Consider the following 22,340-nt stretch of genomic DNA (forward strand, 5'->3'; position numbering starts at 1 on the left):
TAAACCTTATGTTGTGAGACATTGTCAATCACTAATCTCATTTTAAAGTATCATGTAGAGCACAGTGATCATATGATAGAATTCTATCAGTGTCAACATGATGTGATCGCATTCAAGACTTAAATTTAAGCAATGTTAACATGGCGGTGAGAAGGATAACTTGTGGATTAGGAAATTGAATGAAAAGATGTGACAGTAGATAAGCAAAGGAAGTTTTGAAAAATTCACAATTCTCGATTGCTACGAACAATTAAATCCACTGGAAAAGTGTAGGAAAAGCTCCAAACAAGGACTGACAAGAGATGTAAGGTTAAATTGAGAAAAGAAACACAGAATTGGCCAAAAAAGAGTAGTCATTGTGTGATTTGCAAGTATGTAAAAATAAATCGGCAAAAGAATCACCGAGAGATTGATATAAAAGAGGGAGAAGGAGCATGTGAATATCCTAGAGAAGCATTTTCAATTGTCCAAAAAGACTAGGTCAGTGAAATGAATGAATTATTTTAAGAGGCATAGACAGCAGAAATTGTGATAAAGATTAAATAAATACTTTGTGACTATTTACACAGTAGCAAATAGACAAAAATAGAAGGAACCAAAGGTCTAATGAGAATGAAGAATTGAAAGTCATTAATTTTAGACGACGAGAGAAAGGGTGAAGGTTGAGAGTTAAGGAATCCCAGTATACAAGGACTTTTAAAGAGGTTACTGCAGAATGTACATGAGTTTTAGTTTTCTACTATTTGCTAGATACGAGAGAAGTTTATTGGAAGGTAAAAAAAGCAATTCCTTTTCAAGAAAAGGGAAAGAAAACAGACCAATGGGCCAATTAACCTGACAACAATAAGTAGGGAAAATGGTAGGATTCCTGATTAAGAAATTCTTGATTCCTGACTAAGAACTTAGAAATACAATACAATTATGTAGAGTCAGAAAAGGTTTATATAAGATATATCAATTTTGATGTGTCTATTAATAGGTCCACTGAGCCTCCAATCCACTGGCAGGACAATGTTTGACCATTAACTGCTACAGCCAGTGACAGGACAGATATTTTCTATAACATAATCTTCAGCATGTCTATTAATTTGCATTTCTTTGCAGCCAGCTAACCACATTCTTGATGGCAGTCCTAGGACTGTGCTACACAACAGCAAAGACCAGCAAAAGGAGACAACAATATAATGGTAAGCACACTCAATGTCAAAATAGCTCCGGCAATTCCAGTAATATGGGTGGCGTGGTGGCTCAGTGGTTAGCACTGCTACCTCACAGCATTAGGGTCCCAGGTTTGATTCTAGCCTCGGGCAGCTGTCTGTGTAGAGTTTGCACGTCCTCCCTGTGTCTGTGTTTGTTTCCTCTGGGTGCTCCAGTTTCCTCCCACAGTCCAAAGATGTGCAAATTAGGTGAATTGGCCAAGCTAAATTGCCCATAGTGCTAGGTGCACTAGTCAGAGGGAAATGGGTCTGGGTGGGTATTCTTCAGCGGGTCGGTGTGGACTTGTTGGGCCGAAGGGCCTGTTTCCACACTGTAGGGAATCTAATCCAGAAATTTTCCTTTGTATCGATCAAAAAAAATTTTTATTTGTGTTAAGTTTTTTGATCAAGGTTCGGTTAGATTTTTTTGTGAAGATCTGTGCATTTGTAGTTTACAGCATTGATCGTGATGGAAGTGTTATTTATGTTAGAGTTTGTATTAGAGATTGAGTTTTCTTACAGATTGTGTAAAAGACAGTGTTGTGTTAAACACTACTTGTGTTGGAGACTGTGTAAGTAATGCTTTTGGATCAGAATTTGTGTTAGAGTTAGTGCTTGAGTTGGAATTTATGTTAGACTCTGCTTATATTAGACCCACAATGTTCTTAGGGAGGAAATTCCAAGATTCAGCGACAGTGAAGGAATGGCGATATATTTCCAAGTCAGGATGATCAGTGGCTTAGAGGGGAACTTACACGGGGTGGTGTTCCCATGTGTCTGTTGCCCTTGTCCATCTAGATATAAGTGACCATGGGTTTGGAAAGCGCTGTCTGAGGATCATTGGTATTTACTGTGGTGTAACGTGTAGACACTGCTGCTACTGAACACTGGTGATGGAGGTAGTGGGTGCATGTATGGAGAAAGCAGGTGAATTAGTTGCAAAGGATACCTAGTGCTGACTTGCACTTGTAGCCCCTGTGTTTATATGGCAAGTCCAGCTGGTCAGTGGTAACTCCCAGGATGTTAATAGTGGAGTAATTCAGTGATGGCAACACTAGTGACACTCCCACACTAACACCATCACCCAGTGACACCCCCACACTAGCACCAACTCTTGGTGACATACACACACTAACACTCATTGACCATTGCACAGTAGCATCACACTGCTCACACCCAAGACAGTGCCTGTGCTGCTGTGGGACTGTGAATAGATAGAGTGCATGAGGTTATGGTTGAGATCAATAGTGTTCAGACGAAGGGATACAGGTTAAATCCTGAACCTTGTTTTTGACTTCCACATCCTTCTCCTCCTCATTAATGTATACAACGAGGAGTGACCCACAAAATCCTCAGCCTCCTCCTGCTCCAGTGAATCTGAGAATGCATGAATATTAGTTCTTTGTGATCTAAGAGGCAAAGATGGTGATGAGAGATTGATGCTATGGCCTAGTTCACAAGGCTGTGGTGCTGTTTGCATTGAACTGGCTCATCTAACTTCCATATTTCTGGACCCAATTCAGATGTTCCCATATATGAGAGGGTACAAAGTTAGAGGAGTTGAGGTGAACAATAGTCAACTCAGGAGGGAATTCAGGAGGAAGTGCTTTACCCAGAGAATTGTGGGACTGTAGAATTAATTGGCACGGTGAACAATTTAGTCAAATCCCATCGATTTACTGGGAAAGTCAATATAAAATTGAGGGTGCTGGATTCAAAGGTCGTGTTGACATGTTTGAATGAATAGGGTGTGGGTGTGTGTGGAGACCCCATTGGTTCATAAACACTAGTATGGACTGGCTGGACTGAACGGCCTTGCTCTGTATTGTACATTCTATACTTACTCATGTATGTGAGGAGTTGCTAGAGGGAAGGTTACAGTAATTGTAAAAGATCCTGACTATGATTCATTCATCATGCCCCACCCCCTTGATTTCCCACCTTCTTTAACAAGTGAAGAGTGATCTATTTGTTTTTAATTTTTGTGTCTAAAAAAGGCCTGACTGAGTGTCTGCTCAGACCTCATTGAAGGTCCATGTTAAAACATTGGAAATAAGAGTGAGTAGACATCCCACCCCTCGACTCTGCTTATTCAGCTTGATTGCTGCTTGACTTCTACCTCAATGCTATTTCCTACTCTATCCCCACAATGCTGCCATCTTCTCAGTGTCTCGGGTAGGCTCCACTGACATGATCGAATCCTGACCTACATACTTAAAGGCAATCTCACATTGGATTAGGCTGGGGGTTCTTATTGTTCATAAGATCCTGGTGAGAACAAGGGTGGGTTAGCTTCCCCTGACACCCAGCTATTTTGAATGCCCCAATAACTGTGCCCCTATAAGGCAGGCACATACCAACCCAGGTGAAGGAAGTGACCATGTCCCTGCTGTTCCTGTCTGATGTACTAACCCACATGAAAGGAGGTTTCACAGTGACTTTAAACCACTGCAACATAACCATGGAGTTCAAGCTGTGAACATTACATCACACTGATATCTTCCTAACCCCACTGCAAACACCTTCCATGGTCTTTCCAGTTTTTTTCTGTTTCTCTGGTTTAAATATAAAATTTTCATTCCTTGCTTTCCAATGCCGCAATGCTCTGGCCCCCCTTCTGGGATCTTTGTCACCCTCCTGACAGGATAGATGGTGTTTCTTGTCACCTTGCCCAAAAAGTGACTCCGCTGGCAGATTGTCTGATGTGGCAGCCTCAATAATGGACACACAGCTCTGGAGAAAGGCTGAAGCGACAACTTTCTGACCTTGAAAGGTGAGAGAGTTTTTTTTTCCCTTAGCAACAGCTAAGGGAAGTCCAATACAAATGGAACCGCGGAGATTTACCATTATCTGGTCAAATATTAAAATCACACAACACTAGGTTATAGTCCAACAGGTTTATTTGGAAGCACTAGCTTTCAGAGCGCTGCTCCTTCATGAAGCTCCGAAAGCTAGTGTGCTTCCAAATAAACCTGTTGGACTATAACCTGGTGTTGTGTGATTTTTAACTTTGTCCACCCCAGTCCAACACCGGCATCTCCAAATCATGACGGGTCAAATATGATTGTCAAACATTAACAGATATTCTTTGTGCGCTCTCTTTCAGGGACACCACCAGGAAATGCTGCAGTCTCAGGCCCTTCATCCCTGAATTAGGGAGAGTGGCATTGATCCTTCAGGATACACCTTTTGGCAGTAAACGTGAGATGCAATAAAGAGCCTCAGCAACAAGAAAAAAATGTTTCCCCGCTGTTTTTCTATTTAGGAGTGAAGGTTTCATCAGAGATTTTATGGAGATTATGTATTTTTACAGACTATCATTTTTCTGAGGGTAATGTGTATGGCAAGGTCTCTGGTGACACTTATTCTATTGTTGCATTGACCAAATGTTTTTTTCTATTGAATGGGTTTGTCAGAGTTGTTGGGGTCTGGATGTCTCTGATTAAGCCAACATTCATTGTTCATCTGTAATCACTGTGACAGTGTTGTTGAACTGCCTTCTTGAACACTTCATTCAGGATGGTGTTAAGCTTCCAAGTTTCTTAAGTGTTGTTAGAGCTTGCACTCATCCAGGCAAGTGGGGTTAATGTCTGATTAGTCATATAGTCCAATTTGTTAATATTCTTATTTAAGGCTAAGAATAAGGTATCTGGTGATTACTAAATATCTGAACACATATTCAGGCAGTGCCTGTGAACTGGGCTATGGAAAGTGCTATAGAATGAGTTGTCAATAAACTCTAGCCAAAAAAAGAAAGTGCATTGGTTTTTTTTTGTCTCACTGAAGGGCTTGAATCCAGATGGATGGAAACCCTCTTTTTATATCCATTTTACACAATGCAAGCTAGCAATCAGAGAAAATAGTGACATTCAACAAATAGACACTTCCAAAGAATTGCTACATTTGACTATTCCAAAATTAGTTGCATTCAAAGCTGCCTAACAATACAGTGGGGCTTACTGCAATGTTTTCAGTCACTTATTTAGAACACTGTTCTATTTGATGTGCTATGTGGAGAGTTCAACCATAGTGTATCTGTTAGCCACATTTACCTCCAGTTCATAGAATCATGGAATCCCTGAACCAACCCTCCAAAATGCATCCCACCCAGACCCACTCCCTGCTCTATCCCTGTAACCCTGCATTTCCCATGGCTAATCCATCTAGTCTACACATCCATGGACATGATGGGCAATTTAGTGCGGCCAATCCACCTAAACCATACACATTTGAACTGTGGGAGGAAACCCTCACAGTCACAAGGAGAATGTGCAAACTCCACACAGTTAATTATACTTGTATGTTAGAGTAAAACTTGTATGTGTACTGTGCTATTGTAAAGTGTATTGTTATTTGTTATAACCACAGAACGTGTAGCTTTATTCTCTTGGAAAACACCTGGGAACTGACACTTTATCTATTTCTGAAAAATTACTTTCCAGAGCCTTGCCAGACTGTAACATAAACTTGGGGACTTTTCCAGGATCAAAACACCTTTCACATTTGGGTCTAGGTTCCATTTGCTCTGACATCAATCTTGACGTTGCCTCTAATTATCATGGTATCCCATCATTCCTCATCTGATTCCACAGCTGATGGAGCTGTGTTCATTCAAGAAGGAGCAGCTCAAACCCCAGTGAGTCATGAAGAGAAGGGAAACAGAATTGAAATCTCCCATCCATTATCCTTCTCCAGTGAGTTTGAAGCAGAAATCTGTGCATGAGATGGCACACCCTATAGACAGCAAATATCCTACATGTCCTTCAGGAAGACAGTGGGAGATTGATGACCCTGGTGCAAGAGGCTGTGGAGGTGGGGATATAGGAGGAGGGTAAAACGTAAATAGTTCATTGGTAGAATGAAACTTAGGGGCAGTTGTAGTAGAATAGATTAATTACTGTCATGCTAATTGTTAGAGGGCATTATCAGTGATGTCAAACCATGCTATATCACAAGGAGCTGGAATCTGAGAAAGGTTGGAACTTTTACAATAGTCTACAGTAAAATGGTGTAAATAGCAACTAAAATGTTGCACCAGCTCTCTTCCTGTTCTCTCCCATCAAGGACATGCAAACCCCACTTATGGTTTTAATGCATTGTACAGCGGGTGTGCCCTATAGCACTAAATGCAATTACACGTCTGTGTACATTTTCACTCTGTTGATATGTGTAGATGATGTAGTGATACTTAAATCTTCGCCGTGATACTTTGTGTGCAGCGACCATGGAAATTCCAGACATTAAAACAGACAGGGCCTTGGTTTAACAATTCATTCTGAATGATGACACCTGTGGCAATGCAGTAGCCCTTCAGTGAGGAAAGGAGGAATCGATCTAGACGTGAGTCTGTCAAAATATGTCTCCAGTCGTGCTGCTTTCCCATTTATAGAGTGTCTGAATAGATCAGAAACGTACAATGGCTCTGTACAGCTGCAGAATGCAGATAACTGCGCTGTTTCTAGAGCAAGTAAAGAGAGTCTAATACAGTCTCTCTGGCAGCTCATTTTGGTTGGTGTGAGGGATGGTGTTGTGGTGAAAGAGTAGCTGAAAGAAGAATGTGACCGAGACAGAATGCTTTGTGAATCTGCATTGGTACAATTCAATTTCTTTGTAAAAGACGGTTCTGAGGAAGGGTCACTGGACCTGGACTCCGATTTCTATACAGCAATTTCTCTTTTTAATTATAATAGACCAACTGCTGGATTAGCATTGGCAGATTCTGTGGCACTGGCTAGTCTACAATTGGATTCAGTGCCCTCAGGTCAGGGAGGGGAAGTGCCACCCAGTCCCCCCAAAGCCTCTCTCTACACCCCAACAGTGATAATGAGCATCCATCAGCTGAGAGCAGGTCAACACGGCAGTCATCTCTATCAAGGTGGGATACCAAGCCAAGACTCTGTTGAAACGGATGTGGGAGTGAGCTGGGTTATCAGTCAGTGAGGCAGAAAGATGCCCCTGTCAGCAGGACTAAAGGTTTCTGGAATCGAGAGTAAATTCTGGTGGACTGTGATTTGCAATCATTATTAAAATTTCTAGAAGAGAAGGAAACTGCCAAGTGGATGGTTATTAGAAAGATATTAGCCGTATTATCTGTCAGTAACTGAAGTGCTGACGAAGGTGTTTATCAGAAACATATCTATACAGCTCCTGGGAAAATGAACACAATGCTCAGATCGCTTGTGTAAGTGTTCAACTTGAGGAATGACTCATTATATTTGGAATTACTGCACAGGAAACATCACCAAGACCAGAAAGGGCAGATAAAGACCTCCAGATCAGTCCAAAGGTCAGGACACATTAACCTGAAGGCACAAACCCACAGCTGAGATAACGTCTGAGCAACTCCCCAGATCCAGGAGAGCCAGGACTCCTGCTGGCAGTTGTCTGATTTGGAGACAATGTTGAACCAGCAGCAATAAAGATTAATGAAATGAGCTCGACAAGCTCGATTGGTGAGTGAAACAGTGGCTCATACAGTTAGACCAAAAACACACGATCAGTGGAAAGGAAAGGTCATATTCATTATGGGAATGTATTTGAGGTATTCGGGCTGGAGAGGGAGGTTGTGGATTCAGATCAGATAATTTAAGAGAGTCAAGAATTCACAGGCAAACACATGGACATATTCCCTATTACTGCACTTTTACACAGTGAATGTACAATGTCTCTCCCTTCGTTTATTTCAATATTTTGAATTTTCATTGGTCTGCTAAGTATATCACTTGAAGAGCTGACTATTGAGGCTCAGCTGAGAGTTACATCAGAGGTTACCGATGGAGTAACTTCACTTCTCTGTGAAAATGACAGAACAATTGAAAGAGCCAGCTGCCTGAGAAATGGATGACTGATGACTCCTCAGAGATGTGTGCTTTCCACGTTCACCTCGTTATCATAGCAGTGAACTTCCTTCGATGAAGCATGTTTCTGGGGCTGACCCGGCATGGGCGTCTGGGAACTGCCTGCCATTGTCCGACAACGTTGACAGCAGCAGTGGGCACAGCAAGATGTCAGGACTCTGTCCAGTGGGCTGAAGGAGTGCATCCAGAGTGGTAGGAAGTCCCAAGATCGCAGCTTTGGGGGCAGAATCCGAGGGCATTTCTTTTGGATGATGTTGATGGTGACAATGAGAATGAGGATGACGAAGATGGGCCCAGCAACGGCTCCGAGCACTATCCAACCTGCCATGGACAACCCAAAGAGAGTGCCTGGGATCAGGATGAAACTGAGCAGCAGGTACATGATGGGAAACCAACGATAGCGAGCAGTAACATTCCCAAACACCTTGGCCAGTGAGATCGGGATGCGCATGTACGGAATACAATACCAGATGAGAATTCCAGACAGGTTAAAAAACAGATGGATGAGAGCAACCTGGCAAAAGGAGAAGTGCCGTCAGTGTCAGGACATTAAGCTCATTAGAATGCTGAGGAATGGTCATCAGTCTCTCTGAACCCTGTACAACCAGCTCTTACAGAGCTCTGTTAGTCCACAGTCAGGAAAAGCTCCAGACCAATTCCTCAAAAATTAACCTAAATTTGGATCTCACATTCTAGACCAGGAACTTGCAAGCTCCTGTCTCATTGGCTGTTTAGATGGTTACCATAGAGCCTCAGGAGGCAAACAGCAAATTTCCATTGGTGTTTGGGTTGGGCTGTATAAATAACTCAAGCTGCTCCTATTATCCTTGCCCTTTACCAACATCCTGGATGCAAAGACTCAAACAAGACCACCCACGGTGTTAAATGAATACTCCTCTTTGGTCTTCACTCTGGAGAAGAGTGTAGGTACGGAATTCAGGAAAAGGGATTATGATGAACTTGAACAGTTTGACACAGGAAATAGGGAGCTATTGGAAACATACAAATCTCCTGACCTGGATGAATTGCATCCCAGGCTGCTGTGGGTGGGGAGGCTGGAAATTGTAGGGGCTCTGACTCAAATGTTTAATTCCACTCTGGCCATCAGGGAAGTTCCAGACGACTGGAGGACGGCCAATGTGGTTCCTCTTCAAGATGGATGGTAGCAATGAATGAGGAAATTGTAGACTGGTGATGTAGTTAAATGGATTTTAGTAAAACTTTTGACAAGGCCCTACAGGGAGACTGATTGAAAAGGTGTGAAAGCACATGGAATTGTGGGGAAACTTGGTGAGATGGATCAGAAACTGGCTTAGTAATAGGAACAAAGGGTAGTGGGAGAAGGCTGTTTGAGTGACTGGAGTCCGATGTCCAGTGATGCACCACAAGGATCAGTATTGGGACACTTATTGTTTGTTAGATACATAAATAATTTGGATGAAAATGTGCAAGCAAATTTGCAGCATTACCAAGATTGGCAGAGTTGTTCATAGTGAAGAAGATGGTTGTAGGTTACAGGGAGATACAGATGGGTTGGTCAAAGGGGAAGACCAGTGGCAGATGGTATTTAATCCTGATCAGTGCGAGGTGATGCACGTTGGAAGAAGAAACAAATTGAAGGAGTATTTAAGGAATGGCAGGACATTGGGTAGCTCAGAGGGACAGAGGGATCTTGGAGTAATTATTCACCCATCCCTGAAGTCAGCAGAACACATGAATAAGATAGTTAAGACGATATATAGGACATTTATTTTCATCAGTCGTGGCATAGAGTATAAGAACAAGGAAGTAATGTTGAAGTTGTACAGAGCATTGTGAGGCCACAGATGGGGTACTGTGTGCAGGTCTGGTCACCTCACTACAGGAAGGATGTGATAGCACTAGCAGGGGTACAGAGATGTTGCCTGGGACGGAAAAATTCAGCTGTAAGGAGAGACTGGAGAGGTTTGACTTGTTTTCTTTAGAGCAGAGAAAGCTCAGGGGAATATGATTGAGGTGTATAGCATTATGAGGGGCTAGGGACAAATAGAGAGTAGCAGTCAACCACGAGAAGGTGTAGTTTTAGGATAAGGGGCAGGAGATTCAGGGGTAATTTGGGAAAAAAAAAGCAGGTGGTGGGAATCTGGAATTCACTGCCTGGGAAGGTCATAGAGGCTGGAAACCTAGCAACCTTTAAAAAATATTTGGACGAGCACTTCAAATATCAGAACATTCAAAGAAATGGGACAAGTGCAGAAATAGTGCAGCTTTAGTTGTAGTTATGTCGGTGCAGACTGAATGGGCTTTGTCTGCACTGTTTTAATATCTAGAGGCTGCGTCTGGAGTATTGGTACAATTTTGGTCCTTATTTGAGGAGGGATGTAGACATATTGGAGGAAGTTCAGAGGAGGTTCACTAGATTGATTCCAGAGACAAGGGGTTTGTGTGTGAAGAGAGATTGAGCAATTAAGGCCAATGATCTTTGGAATTTAGATGAATGGAAGGAGATCTCATTGAGGTGAGTAAAATGTTAAAGGGAATTTACAAAATAGCTGTAGAAAGAATGTTTCCTCATTCATGAGACATCAAGCATGAGACATTACAGTTTTAAAGTAAAGGGTAGCAGTTTTAAAATAAAGATTAGGAGAAACTATGTCTCTCAAAGGGTCATGAATCTCTGGAATTCACGACCCCAGAGTGCAATGGATGCTGGGACATTGAGTAAAGATAAGGAGGAGATGGATAGATAGATGTTTAACTAGTCATGGGTTAAAGGGCTGTGGTGAGCAGGCAGGAAAGTGGAGTTGAGGCTGAGATCAGATCAGCCAAGATCATATTGAATGGTGGAGCAGGCCTAAGGTGCTCCTGCTCCTAGTTCTTATCTTTATGTTCTTGAGTAAGGACTCAAAATACTGACAAGTTAGGTTCCCTGGGGTCAGAGGACTGGAGTTGTGCTCCTGTTCCAATCACTCATTCTCCAAACTCCTTTTCTATACTCCCAAGGCAAAATAGCAAGACACACACATGATAATCTCTAGAACATAGAACAGTATAACACAGTAGAGGCCCTTTGGCCCTCGATGTTGTGCTGACCTTTTATCCTACTCGAAGATCAGGATCGAAGATTCATTTTACTATTGTGGGATGTAGGTAAAACAGTGTTACTTCTGCAACCATAATTACTTATGCAAGGTAAATGAGCTCACACCAGTATACAATTGTTTCAGCCAAGAGCTGAGTCAACAAGAATGAAAACTATGTGAAAGAAATGGGCGGCACGGTGGCACAGTGGTTAGCACTGCTGCCTCACAGCGCCAGAGACCCGGGTTCAATTCCCGCCTCAGGCGACTGACTGTGTGGAGTTTGCACATTCTCCCCGTGTCTGCGTGGGTTTCCTCCGGGTGCTCCGGTTTCCTCCCACAGTCCAAAGATGTGCAGGCCAGGTGAATTGGCCATGCTAAATTGCCCGTAGTGTTAGGTAAGGGTGGGTTGCGCTTCGGTGGGGCGGTGTGGACTTGTTGGGCCGAAGGGCCTGTTTCCACACTGTAAGTAATCTAATCTAATCTAAAAAAAAAAACATAATTGTTTTTGTATTAGCTAAAATGTGCATGCAAGAATGAAATGTGCCTGCAAACAATGGTAGATGTTACAGACAAATAGATAAGGTGCTGTGAGGGGAGGGGGTGTAGGTTAAGCTAGATATGCCGGTACAAACAGTTATAAGCCATCTGTTTCCCGCTTCTGTAAAAACAAAAAAAACACAATCAAGAGGTCATAAGGCTTAGTGTGGACAAAGAGGAAATGTTGCTTTAGCAAGCAAGGAAGCAGATGGCAGTGAAGGAGTATATACGCTAACAATGGACCTCAGCGGGATGTGTTGGAAAGGCCAAGGCAAAACTTGTAGTTTGTTACACACAAGGCCGGATAAGGCAAGAGATAAACACGAGGAATGGGTGCCGGGTTTAGAGTACTGGGAGGAGGGAAAAAGAAATGAATTGTATATAAGTTGTGTACTCGTTAAACTCGCGGTGCCTATCTTATAGGCATCACTCTTGCAAGAGTATAATAAATGGTACTGCTGCTTCAGATCTTGTCTCGGACTGAAATTATTGAAGTGAGTGGGTTCTATTTCCCAAATGATCATCCATGCGCCTATCCAAGAGTCGCTTAAATGTCCCTAATGTATCTGACTCTGCTACCGCTGTTGGCAGTGCATTTCACGCACCCACCACTGTCTGTGTAAAGAATTTACCTCTGACATCGCCCCTAAACCTTCCTCCAATCACCTTAAAATTATGCCCCCTCGTAATAGACATTTCCATCCTGGGAAAAAGTCTCTGGCTATCCACACCATCTATTACTCTCCTCATCTTATACACCTCTATCAAGTCACCTCTCACCCTCTTTGCTCCAGTGAGGAAAGCCCTAGCTCCTTCAACCTTTCTTCATCAGACAAGCCCTCCAGCCCAGGCAACATCCTGCACCCTCTCTAAAGCTTCCACATCCTTCCTATAATGAGGCAACCAGAACTGAACACAAGATTCCAACTGTGGTCTAACCAGGACTCTATAGAGCTGCAGCATAAACTCACGGCTCTAAAACTCAATCCCCCGCTAATGAAAACCAATACTCCGAACATTTTCTTAACAACCCCATCAACTTTGGTGGTAACTTTGAGGAATCTATGGACATGGACCCCAAGATCCCTTGGTTCCCCCATACTGCCTTTAACACTGTAATCTGCATTCAAATCTGACCTACCAAAATGAATCACTTCACACTTTTCCAGGTTGAACTCCATCTGCCACTTCCCAGCCCAGCTCTGTATCCTGTCAATGTCCTGTTGCAACCTACAACAGCCCTCCACACTATCCACAACTCCACCAACCTTCGTGTCATCAGCAAACTTACTAACCCACCCTTCCACTTCCTCTTGCAAGTCATTTATAAAAATCACAAAGAGCAGAGGTCCCTGAACAGATCCCTGTGGAACACCACTGGTCACTGATCTCCAGGCTGAATACTTTCCATCTAATATCATCCTCTGTCTTCTTTGGGCCAGCCAATTCTTTATCCAGACAGCCAGATTACCCTCCTTACTTTCTGAATGAGTCTACCATGGGGAACCTTATCAAATGCCTTGCTAAAATCCATGTATACCACATCCACTGCTCTACTGTCATCAATGTGTCTTGTCACATCCTCAAAGAATCCAATAAGGTTTGTGAGGCATGACCTGCCCCTCACAAAGCCATGCTGACTATCTCTAATCAAACTATGTTTTCCAAATAATCATAAATCCTGTGTCTCAGAACCCTCTCCAATAATTTGCCCACCACCAATGTAAGACTGACTGGTCTATAATTCCCAGCATTATCTCTATTCCCTTTCTTGAATGAGGGAATAACATTTGCCACCTTCCAATCATCTGGCACTACTACAGTGCACAGTGAGGATGCAAAGATCACCACCAAAGATGCAGCAATCTCTTCCCTCACTTCCTGTAGTAACCTTGGGTATACCCTGTCTTGCCCAGGGGACCTACTCTGTACCTAATGTGTATCCCAGTCTGCAATTCTTTCCACTTCCCTCTCACATGTAAGGTCCACTTTTACTTGTTTGTTACACATTTCTCCAACATTCATATAATCATAGAATGTTTACAAGACAAAAGGAGTCCATTTGTCTCAGATATCTGCTTCACTTGAATAGGACTGATCCAGTCTATGCTCAGTTTCCAGCTCTTAGTCCGTATTCCTGTAACGTAGGGTTCTTCGAACACACACCCTTTCAATGTGATGAGGGTTCTGCCCCTTCCACGTTCCTGTCCCTGTGAGCGAAATAGTTTTCCTCAACACTTCCCCAAACTTTCTACCTCTCTGCTCAGGAAAATAAGCCCTTCCTTTGAACTTTCCCTCAGTGTCTCATAATCTTATACACCTCAATTAAATCTCCCAGCAGCCTCCTGCATTCCTCCTGTAATCCCAGCCTGTCCAGTCTTTCTTCATCATTAACATTAATCATTCCTGGCAACACCTCTATCAATCTCCTCTTAGTGTCTTAAATGTGATCAGGTCTTTCCTGTAATGTCGTGATCAGAACTGCCAGCAATACTCTACCGTGATTTGAACTGGTGTTTTATACAGTTCTATTCTGTCTCTTATATTGTCTGCCTCTGCTAAGGAGGGAAAATATCCCCCAAGCCTTCTTAAGCTTTCCTACCTGCTCTGGCGCCTTCTGTGTTCCATTTCTTTTACACTTCACAGCCTGCACCCATTTGCTGAGTATTCAACAACTTTGTCTTCCCTCCCCAAACACTTCACTTTACACTTTGTAGTAAGTCTTTGCAATTTATAAATTCTTCAGTTGCCTATTCAGAGACTTAATAGTTTATCTGACGAAGAAGTCTCTAAACTGGACTATCCAGTATTTTACAATCTTGGATTATGTCCCCTATCTCAAACTTCAGGCTCAATATAGTGTCCCTTACCTCATACTTTATGTTCGCTGCCTAGACTTTAGGGTGAAATATGGGGTGGTTGCTGGTAACCATGGAAACATGCCCCATCAGAGTGAAAGGAGAAAGTTGGAAAGAGCAAAACACAACAGTGGTGTACCATGCAACTCAGTGCAGATAAGGGAATGGGTTTCCTGGATTACTCAGCATTGCTAACTCAACATGTAACCATTGGGAGATCCTTAATGTGGCATAATGTTTGCAATGTGTGAGAATATAAAAGCGAGTGTTTGAATGTGTGTGTGAAGGTGTGTCACAGAGTGAGAGTGAGTGTCGATGAGTATGTGCTGCCTCACAGTGCCAGAGACCCGGGTTCAATTCCCGCCTCAGGCGACTGACTGTGTGGAGTTTGCACATTCTCCCCGTGTCTGCGTGGGTTTCCTCCGGGTGCTCCGGTTTCCTCCCACAGTCCAAAGATGTGCAGGTCAGGTGAATTGGCCATGCTAACTTCCCCGTAGTGTTAGGTAAGGGGTAAATGTAGGGGTATGGGTGCGTTGTGCTTCGGCGGGTCGGTGTGGACTTGTTGGGCCAAAGGGCCTGTTTCCACACTGTAATCTATTCTAATCTAATCTAATAAAGTCTGAGTTTACATCTGAGTGTGAGAATCTATGAGGTAAGTGAGAATGTGAGTGCATCGAATGTACCTGTCTCACCCACCAGGACGGTCTGAGAGCTCTCGGCTTCTTCCTCGACCAGAGGCCTGAACAATCCCCATCCCCCACCACCCTCCTCTGCCTGGCTGAACTTATTCTCTCACTGAACAATTTCTCCTTTCATTCATCTCACTTCTGCCGAGTCAAAGGTGTGTGCATCGATGTGAGGATGGGTGTGACAGCGTGAGTATATATGTGTGAGAATGTGAGTGAAAATATGTACGAGAGAGTGTGAATGAGAATGTGTGTGAGCATGAAAGACATGTAAGTATGAGTTGTGAGAACTGGGTGAATATGAGTGAGAGTCTGGAAGAATGTGCAAGAAATGCATGAGAATGAAGGTAAGAGTGAGTGTGTGTGAGTATGAGTGTGCTAGTGTGAGTGATTAGATTAGTTACCCTACAGTGTGGAAACAGGCCCTTCAGCCCAACAAATCCTCCAAAGAGTAACCCTCCAGAATCATTTCCCTCTGACTAATGCACCTAACACTTTGGGCAATTTAGCATGGCCAATTCACCAGACCTGCACATCTTTGGATTGTGGGAGGAAACCAGAGCACCCGGAGGAAACCCACGCAGACACGGGGAGAATGTATAAACTCCACACAGACTGGAATCAAACCTGGGTCCCTGGCGCTATGAGGCAGCAGTGCTAACCACTGAGCCACCATGCCGCCCAACACACAAAGTATGAGAATGAGTATGTAAGCATGAGGGATGTAAGAACACATGCAAAGGTATGAGTGAGTGTGAGAGACTGTGCTGATAGTTCCAATGTATCAGCCTGTTCCTGCCACACTGAGCTCATTTCCTCCTATCTTGACTCCATCCTCTCTCCACTTGTCCAGTCCCTATCTACCCATATCTACGATTCCTCAGTCACAATTCACAATTTCCAGTTCCCTGGCCCTAACTGCCTCCTGCTCGCCGTGGATGTCCAATCCCTCTATACCTGTATCACCCATCAGGATGGTCTGAGAGCTCTCGGCTTCTTCCTTGACCAGAGGCCTGAACAATCCCCATCCCCCACCACCCTCCTCTGCCTGGCTGAACTTGTTCTCTCACTGAACAATTTCTCCTTTCATTCATCTCACTTCTGCCGAGTCAAAGGAGTGGCAACGGGCACCTGCATAGGTCCCAGTTATACCCTGCCTCTTTATGGGGTATGTGGAACAATCCTTGTTCCAGTCTGACACTGACCCCCTTTTTGTCAGCACATCGATGACTGCTTCAATGCTGCTTCATGCTCCCACCAGAACCTTGAAAACTTCATTCATTTTGCCTCCAATTTCCACCTCTCTATAACTTGCACATCATCCATTTCTGGAACTTCCTTTCCTTTCCTTGACCTCTCTGTCTCCATTTCGGGGAATAAACTGTCCACTGCTATCCACTACAAAGCTGCTGACTCCCATAGCTACCTTCACTCCAACTCATCATACTCAATGTCCTGTAAGGAATCCATCCCATCCTCCGAGTTCCTTCATATACTCCACCTGTACCATCTTCCAAAACAGCACTGCTGACAGTGTTTACTTCACCCACGACCTAGGTTTCACACCCACCGTGGTCGACAGGGCCCTCAACCTCATCTGACCTACCAGACGTGCTTCCACCCGTGCCCCTTCCCTTCACTCACAACAGCGTGATATGGGTTCCCCTTGTTTTTACGTTTCATCTCACTAGCCTCTACATTCAAAAGATCATTCTCTGCCATTTCAGACAATTCCAGCAGAACGTCACCACCAAACACATCTTCCCCTCCCTCCCCGTCTGCATTTCGCAAGGATCATTCCTTTCCAGACTCCCTAGTCTATTCCACAACCACCAACACCACCCCCTGCTCCCCAACGCACCTTCCAGCAGAAGTTGCAACACCTGCCCCTCACCTTCTCCCTGCTCACCATCCAAGGGTCGAAACAGTCTTTCCAGGTGAATCAGCATTTCACTTGCACCTCCTCCAATCTTGTGTATTATAGTTGCTGCACCCCAATTTGGCCTACTCTAGCTTGGAGAAACCACACACAGCCAGGGTGACCGCTTTGTGGAACACCTCCAGTCTGTGCACAAACAGGACCCCTACCTTCCTGTGTCTGGTCATTTTAACGCAGTGTCCTGTTCACATGCCACGTGTCTGTCCTCAGTGTGCTGCAGTGTTCCAGTGAATCATTCGCAAATTGGAGGAACAACATCTCATCTTCAGAACAGGCACTTTATAGCTGTCTAGACTTAATGTGGAATTCAACACCTTTAAATTGTGATGTCCTCCCTTCCCCCCCATCTCACTTACTGACCTTTCAAGTTTGGCAGGAGACACACCATTGTTCTGTCATTCTCACATTCCAATCACTTAATGTAAACTACTAACGTGTTTTCCCCACCAGCACCCTACACCCACTACTCCCATCACCACCACCATCCCTCACCCACCAAACTATAACATAAACACTGTCCCTCCACACTCCAAGCTCTGATGGAGAGTCACCTAGATTCGAAATGAGAATGAGTGTGTAAGTGTGAGGATGATTATTGGGGCGGAGGGTGGAGAAGCGAAGCTATGTTACCTGTACAGCATTGCCCAGTTGTTCCGCTGGGCTTGCCAGGGCTGCCAGTATTGCTGTGGTCGTTGTTCCAACATTTGACCCCAAACACAGGGGGTATGCCCTCTTCAGGCTGATCACACCGATCCCTGCACAGGTCAGAGGGAAAAGTGCAGCTTGGTCACTCTGATCCCATCACTAGTCAATCCCATGAGCGGACCCCAGCACTCAAAGTCACTCATTACTGTGAGGGGGAATAGGGCCCAGTCACAGTCACTGGCTGTGGAATTCCTCTTAATACAGAGCCTATCTGGCCCTTCTCCCCAAGGGGACCAATTTACCTCTTTATAAATCATTTCCACACCCATCTTACTCTTTTAAAATAACTCCCATTTATACCCCCAAAAGGTGCTCCACCAGGTATTCATTTGCAATTTCCTGACTCAGCCCAATTCGGGACTGGCATCTGCCCACGATTGGACCCTCAGGAGCTCATGGTCTGAGGGGAAAGTGGGGACTGCAGATGCTGGAGATCAGAGCTGAAAATGTGTTGCTGGAAAAGCGCAGCAGGTCAGGCAGCATCCAAGGAGCAGGAGAATCGACGTTTCGGGCATAAGCCTGATTCCTGAAGAAGGGCTTATGCCCGAAACGTCGATTCTCCTGTTCCTTGGATGCTGCCTGACCTGCTGTGCTTTTCCAGCAACACATTTTCAGCTCATGGTCTGAGCCAGTATTTACAATCCGGTGGAGAAAGTGAGGTCTGCAGATGCTGGAGATCAAAGTTGAAACTTTATTGCTGGAACAGCACAGCAGGTCAGGCAGCATCCAGGGAACAGGAGATTCGACGTTTCGGGCACAGGCCCTTCTTCAGTCATTCCTGAAGAAGGGCCTGTGCCCGAAACGTCGAATCTCCTGTTCCCTGGATGCTGCCTGACCTGCTGTGCTGTTCCAGCAATAAAGTTTCAACTTACAATCCGGTGACAACTCTGTTTGAATGGATTGCTGGAATTTCAAGGTCCCTGCCTGGCCCAGGAGCTCACTCACATCCACCATTGACAATGAGCATCCCAACACTGGATCATTCCACAATCACTGCTTGGCCCCACTCACTACCACATTGGATGAAATGGTTTGAAGTTACTGGCCATGACTTTAAGCAGAACACTGAGATTCTGACAGGCTCCTGGGAGCAGGGACTTGCGATTTTTCTTTAATTCCAGGGAGACTCCAGGCAATTTTAGGATGCAGGGCAGTGGCGGAGCTTCAGAGTGGGTGGAGCCTGGACACAGGAGGAGCCTGGACACAGGAGGAGCCTGGGAGTGGGTGGAGCCTGGACACAGGTGGAGTCTGGACACAGGAGGAGCCTGGGAGTGGGTGGAGCCTGGACACAGGTGGAGCCTGAGCAGGGGAGGAGCCTGGGAGTGGGTGCAGCCTGGACACAGGTGGGGTCTGGACACAGGAGGAGCCTGGACACAGGAGGAGCCTGGGAGTGGGTGGAGCCTGGACACAGGTGGAGCCTGAGCAGGGGAGGAGCCTGGGAGTGGGTGGAGCCTGGACACAGGTGGAGCCTGGACACAGCAAGAGCCTGGGAGTGGGTGGAGCCTGGACACAGGTGGACCCTGAGCAGGGGAGGAGCCTGGGAGTGGGTGGAGCCTGGACACAGGAGGAGCCTGGGAGTGGGTGGAGCCTGGACACAGATGGAGCCTGGATACAGGAGGAGCCTGGACACAGGAGGAGCCTGGGAGTGGGTGGAGCCTGGACACAGGAGGAGCCTGGGTCTGGGTGGAGCCTGGACACAGGTGGAGCCTGGGCAGGGGAGGAGCCTGTGATTGGGTGGAGCCTGGACCCATGTGGCGTCTCAGAGTGGTTGGAGCCTGGGCACAAGTAGAGCCTGGGCAGGGGAGGAGCCTGGGAGTGGGTGGAGCCTGGACACAGGTGGAGCCTGGGAGTGGGTGTGGCCTGTGTTGAGGAGTTGGAAATGAGGAGGATCAGTATGGATGTCTGTTTAAGGCGTGTAAATGCTGGCTCCAGGTCAATGACAAACAGCCCTCACTGACCAACACCACTCAATGTCTGAGACTATTGGTATAACAGGCTGGCATCCAGAGAATTTCCTCTTACCTATGAGTGGGACAATCGCTGATGTGAACACTGAGCTGCTCTGAACAATGAAAGTCATAATGGCACCAACTAAAATCGCCAAATAACCATTCAGCCAACCAAAGGGAAAAGGGAAGTCTGAAAAGAAGCACATGAAGAGTCTTTAGGACAAAGAACTGCAGATGTTGGAAATCTGAAACAAAAGCAGAAATTACTGGGGACTCTCAGCAGGTCTGGCGGCATCTGTGGAGAAAAAACATAGTTACATGTTTTAGGTCAAGTGACCAGAACCCGAAGTCTGAAGAAAGGTCACTGGATCTGAAATTCTAACTGTTACAGCTGCACTTGGAGTATTGTGTACAGTTCTGGTCACCACATTATAAAAAGGAATTGGAAGCTTTGGAAAGGGTTCAGAGGAGATTTACTAGGATGTTGCCTGGTACGGAGGGAATGTCTTACGAGGAAAGGCTGAGGGACTTGAGGCTGTTTTTGTTAGAGAGAAGAAGGTTGAGAGGTGACTTAATAGAGACCTATAAGATAATCAGAAGGTTAGATAGGGTGGACAGGGAGAGCCTTTTTCCAAGTATGGGGATGGCGAGCACGAGGGGGCATAGCTTTAAATTGAGGGGTGATAGATATAGGACAGATGTCAGAGGTAGTTTCTTTACTCAGAGAGTAGTAAGGGTATGGAATGATTTGCCTGTAATGGTAGTAGATTCACCAACTTTAAGTCGTCATTGGACAAGCATATGGACGTACATGGAATAGTGTAGGTTAGATGGGCTTCAGATTGGTATGACAGGTCGGCGCAACATGGAGGGCCGAAGGGCCTGTACTGCACTGTAATGTTCTATGTTCTATGTTCTAACTCTGTTGCCAGACCTGATGAGTTTTTATAGTATTCTGTGTTTAACAGTCTTTACAGTGTCATTATTACACTGACTGTTTAAGTACTGTATTAATATTAAGTACTACACAGAATATGACACAAATCAGTAGAGTACTGACTGTATTAGACTGATACCACAATCAGAGCATTACACTGACCCTGAATATTATACTGACACTATTATGCTGGAGGTTTGAGTATTGCATCAATACTGAGTATTGTACAGTAACTCAGATGGTTACAAAGGCACTGAGTTAGAGTAATAGTTACTGTCAGTATAATAGTTACAGATCTGCATACTACTGATAGAGTCAACATGTACTCACTGTGTTAGAGCAATACCAATGGTGTCAGTATAGAACATAGAACAAGACAGCGCAGAACAGGCCCTTCGGCCCTCGATGCTGTGCTGACCTGTGAACTAATCTAAGCCCATCTCCCTACACTATCCCATCATCATCCATATGCTCATCCAAGGACTGTTTAAATGCCCCTAATGTGGCTGAGTTGACTACATTGGCAGGCAGGGCATTCCACGCCCTTGCCACTGTCTGAGTGAAGAACCTGCCTCTGACACCTGTCTTAAATTTCCCACCCCTAAATTTGCAGCTGTGCCCCCTTGTACAAGCAGATGTCATCATCCTGGGAAAAAGCCTCTCACTGTCCACCCTATCTAATCCTCTGACCATCTTGCACGTTTCTATTAAATCCCCTCTTAGCTGCCTTCTCTCCAAAGAGAAAAGACCCAAGTCCCTCAGCCTTTCCTCATAAGACCTTTGCTTCAGACCAGGCAACATCCTGGTAAATCTCTGCACCTTTCCCAATGCTTCCACATCCTTCCTGTAATGGAACGACCAGAATTGCACACAATAATCCAACTGCAGCTGCACTAGTGTTTTGTATAGTTGCAGCATGATATCACAGCTCCGGGACTCAGTCCCTCTGCCAAAAGAACCTAACACACTGTATGCCTTCTTAACAGCACTATCCACCTGGGTGACAACTTTCAGGGATCTATGTACAAGGTCCCTCTGCACATCCACATTACCAAGAATCTTTCCATTGACCCAGTACTCTGCCTTCCTGTTATTCTTCCCAAGGTGCATCACCTCACATTTATCTGCATTGAACTCCATTTGTCACCTTTCAGCTCAATTCTGCAGTTTATCCAAGTCCCCCTGCAATCTGAAACATTCTTCCACACTGTCCGCCACTCCACCAACATTAGTATCATCTACAAACTTACTAACCCATCCACTTATGCCTACGTCCAAGTCGTTTATAAAAATGACAATCAGCAGTGGTCCCAAAACAGATCCTTGTGGCACACCACTAGTAACCAGACTCCAGGCTGAATATTTTCCATCAACTACCAATTGTTGCCTTCTTACAGAAAGCCAGTTTCGAATTCAAACTGCTAAATCACCCTCAATCCCATGCCTCTGCATTTTCTCCATCAGCCTACCGTGTGGAACCTTATCAATGGCTTTGCTGAAGTCCATGTACACCACGTCAACTGCCCTACCTTCATCTACATACTTGGTCACCTTCTCAAAAAACTCAATAAGGTTTGTGAGACACGACCTGCCCTTGACGAATCCATATTCTGG

The 22,340-nt window shown here is 44.9% G+C and overlaps 1 protein-coding gene across 3 annotated transcripts in view; it reads right to left on the reverse strand.

Moving 5' to 3' along the window:
• Positions 1 to 5,345: 5,345 nt before the first annotated feature.
• The window catches only part of LOC122564704 (sodium-dependent phosphate transport protein 2C-like), a 189,747-nt gene continuing 172,752 nt past the window's right edge, over positions 5,346 to 22,340 (reverse strand). For all 3 annotated transcript variants that reach the window (XM_087998573.1, XM_087998571.1, XM_087998572.1), the window contains 3 exons: positions 19,863 to 19,979; positions 17,766 to 17,890; positions 5,346 to 8,567 (listed from right to left, as the gene is read on the reverse strand). In XM_087998573.1, coding sequence (XP_087854699.1) covers positions 8,052 to 8,567; positions 17,766 to 17,890; positions 19,863 to 19,979 — 758 coding nt within the window. In that variant the 3' untranslated portion in view covers positions 5,346 to 8,051. The remainder of the gene's footprint in view (positions 8,568 to 17,765; positions 17,891 to 19,862; positions 19,980 to 22,340) is intronic.

Source organism: Chiloscyllium plagiosum, unplaced genomic scaffold, assembly GCF_037043375.1.
Source record: "Chiloscyllium plagiosum isolate Xiang-an unplaced genomic scaffold, Cpla_swu_hap1 HiC_scaffold_21, whole genome shotgun sequence".
NCBI lineage: Eukaryota > Metazoa > Chordata > Chondrichthyes > Orectolobiformes > Hemiscylliidae > Chiloscyllium > Chiloscyllium plagiosum.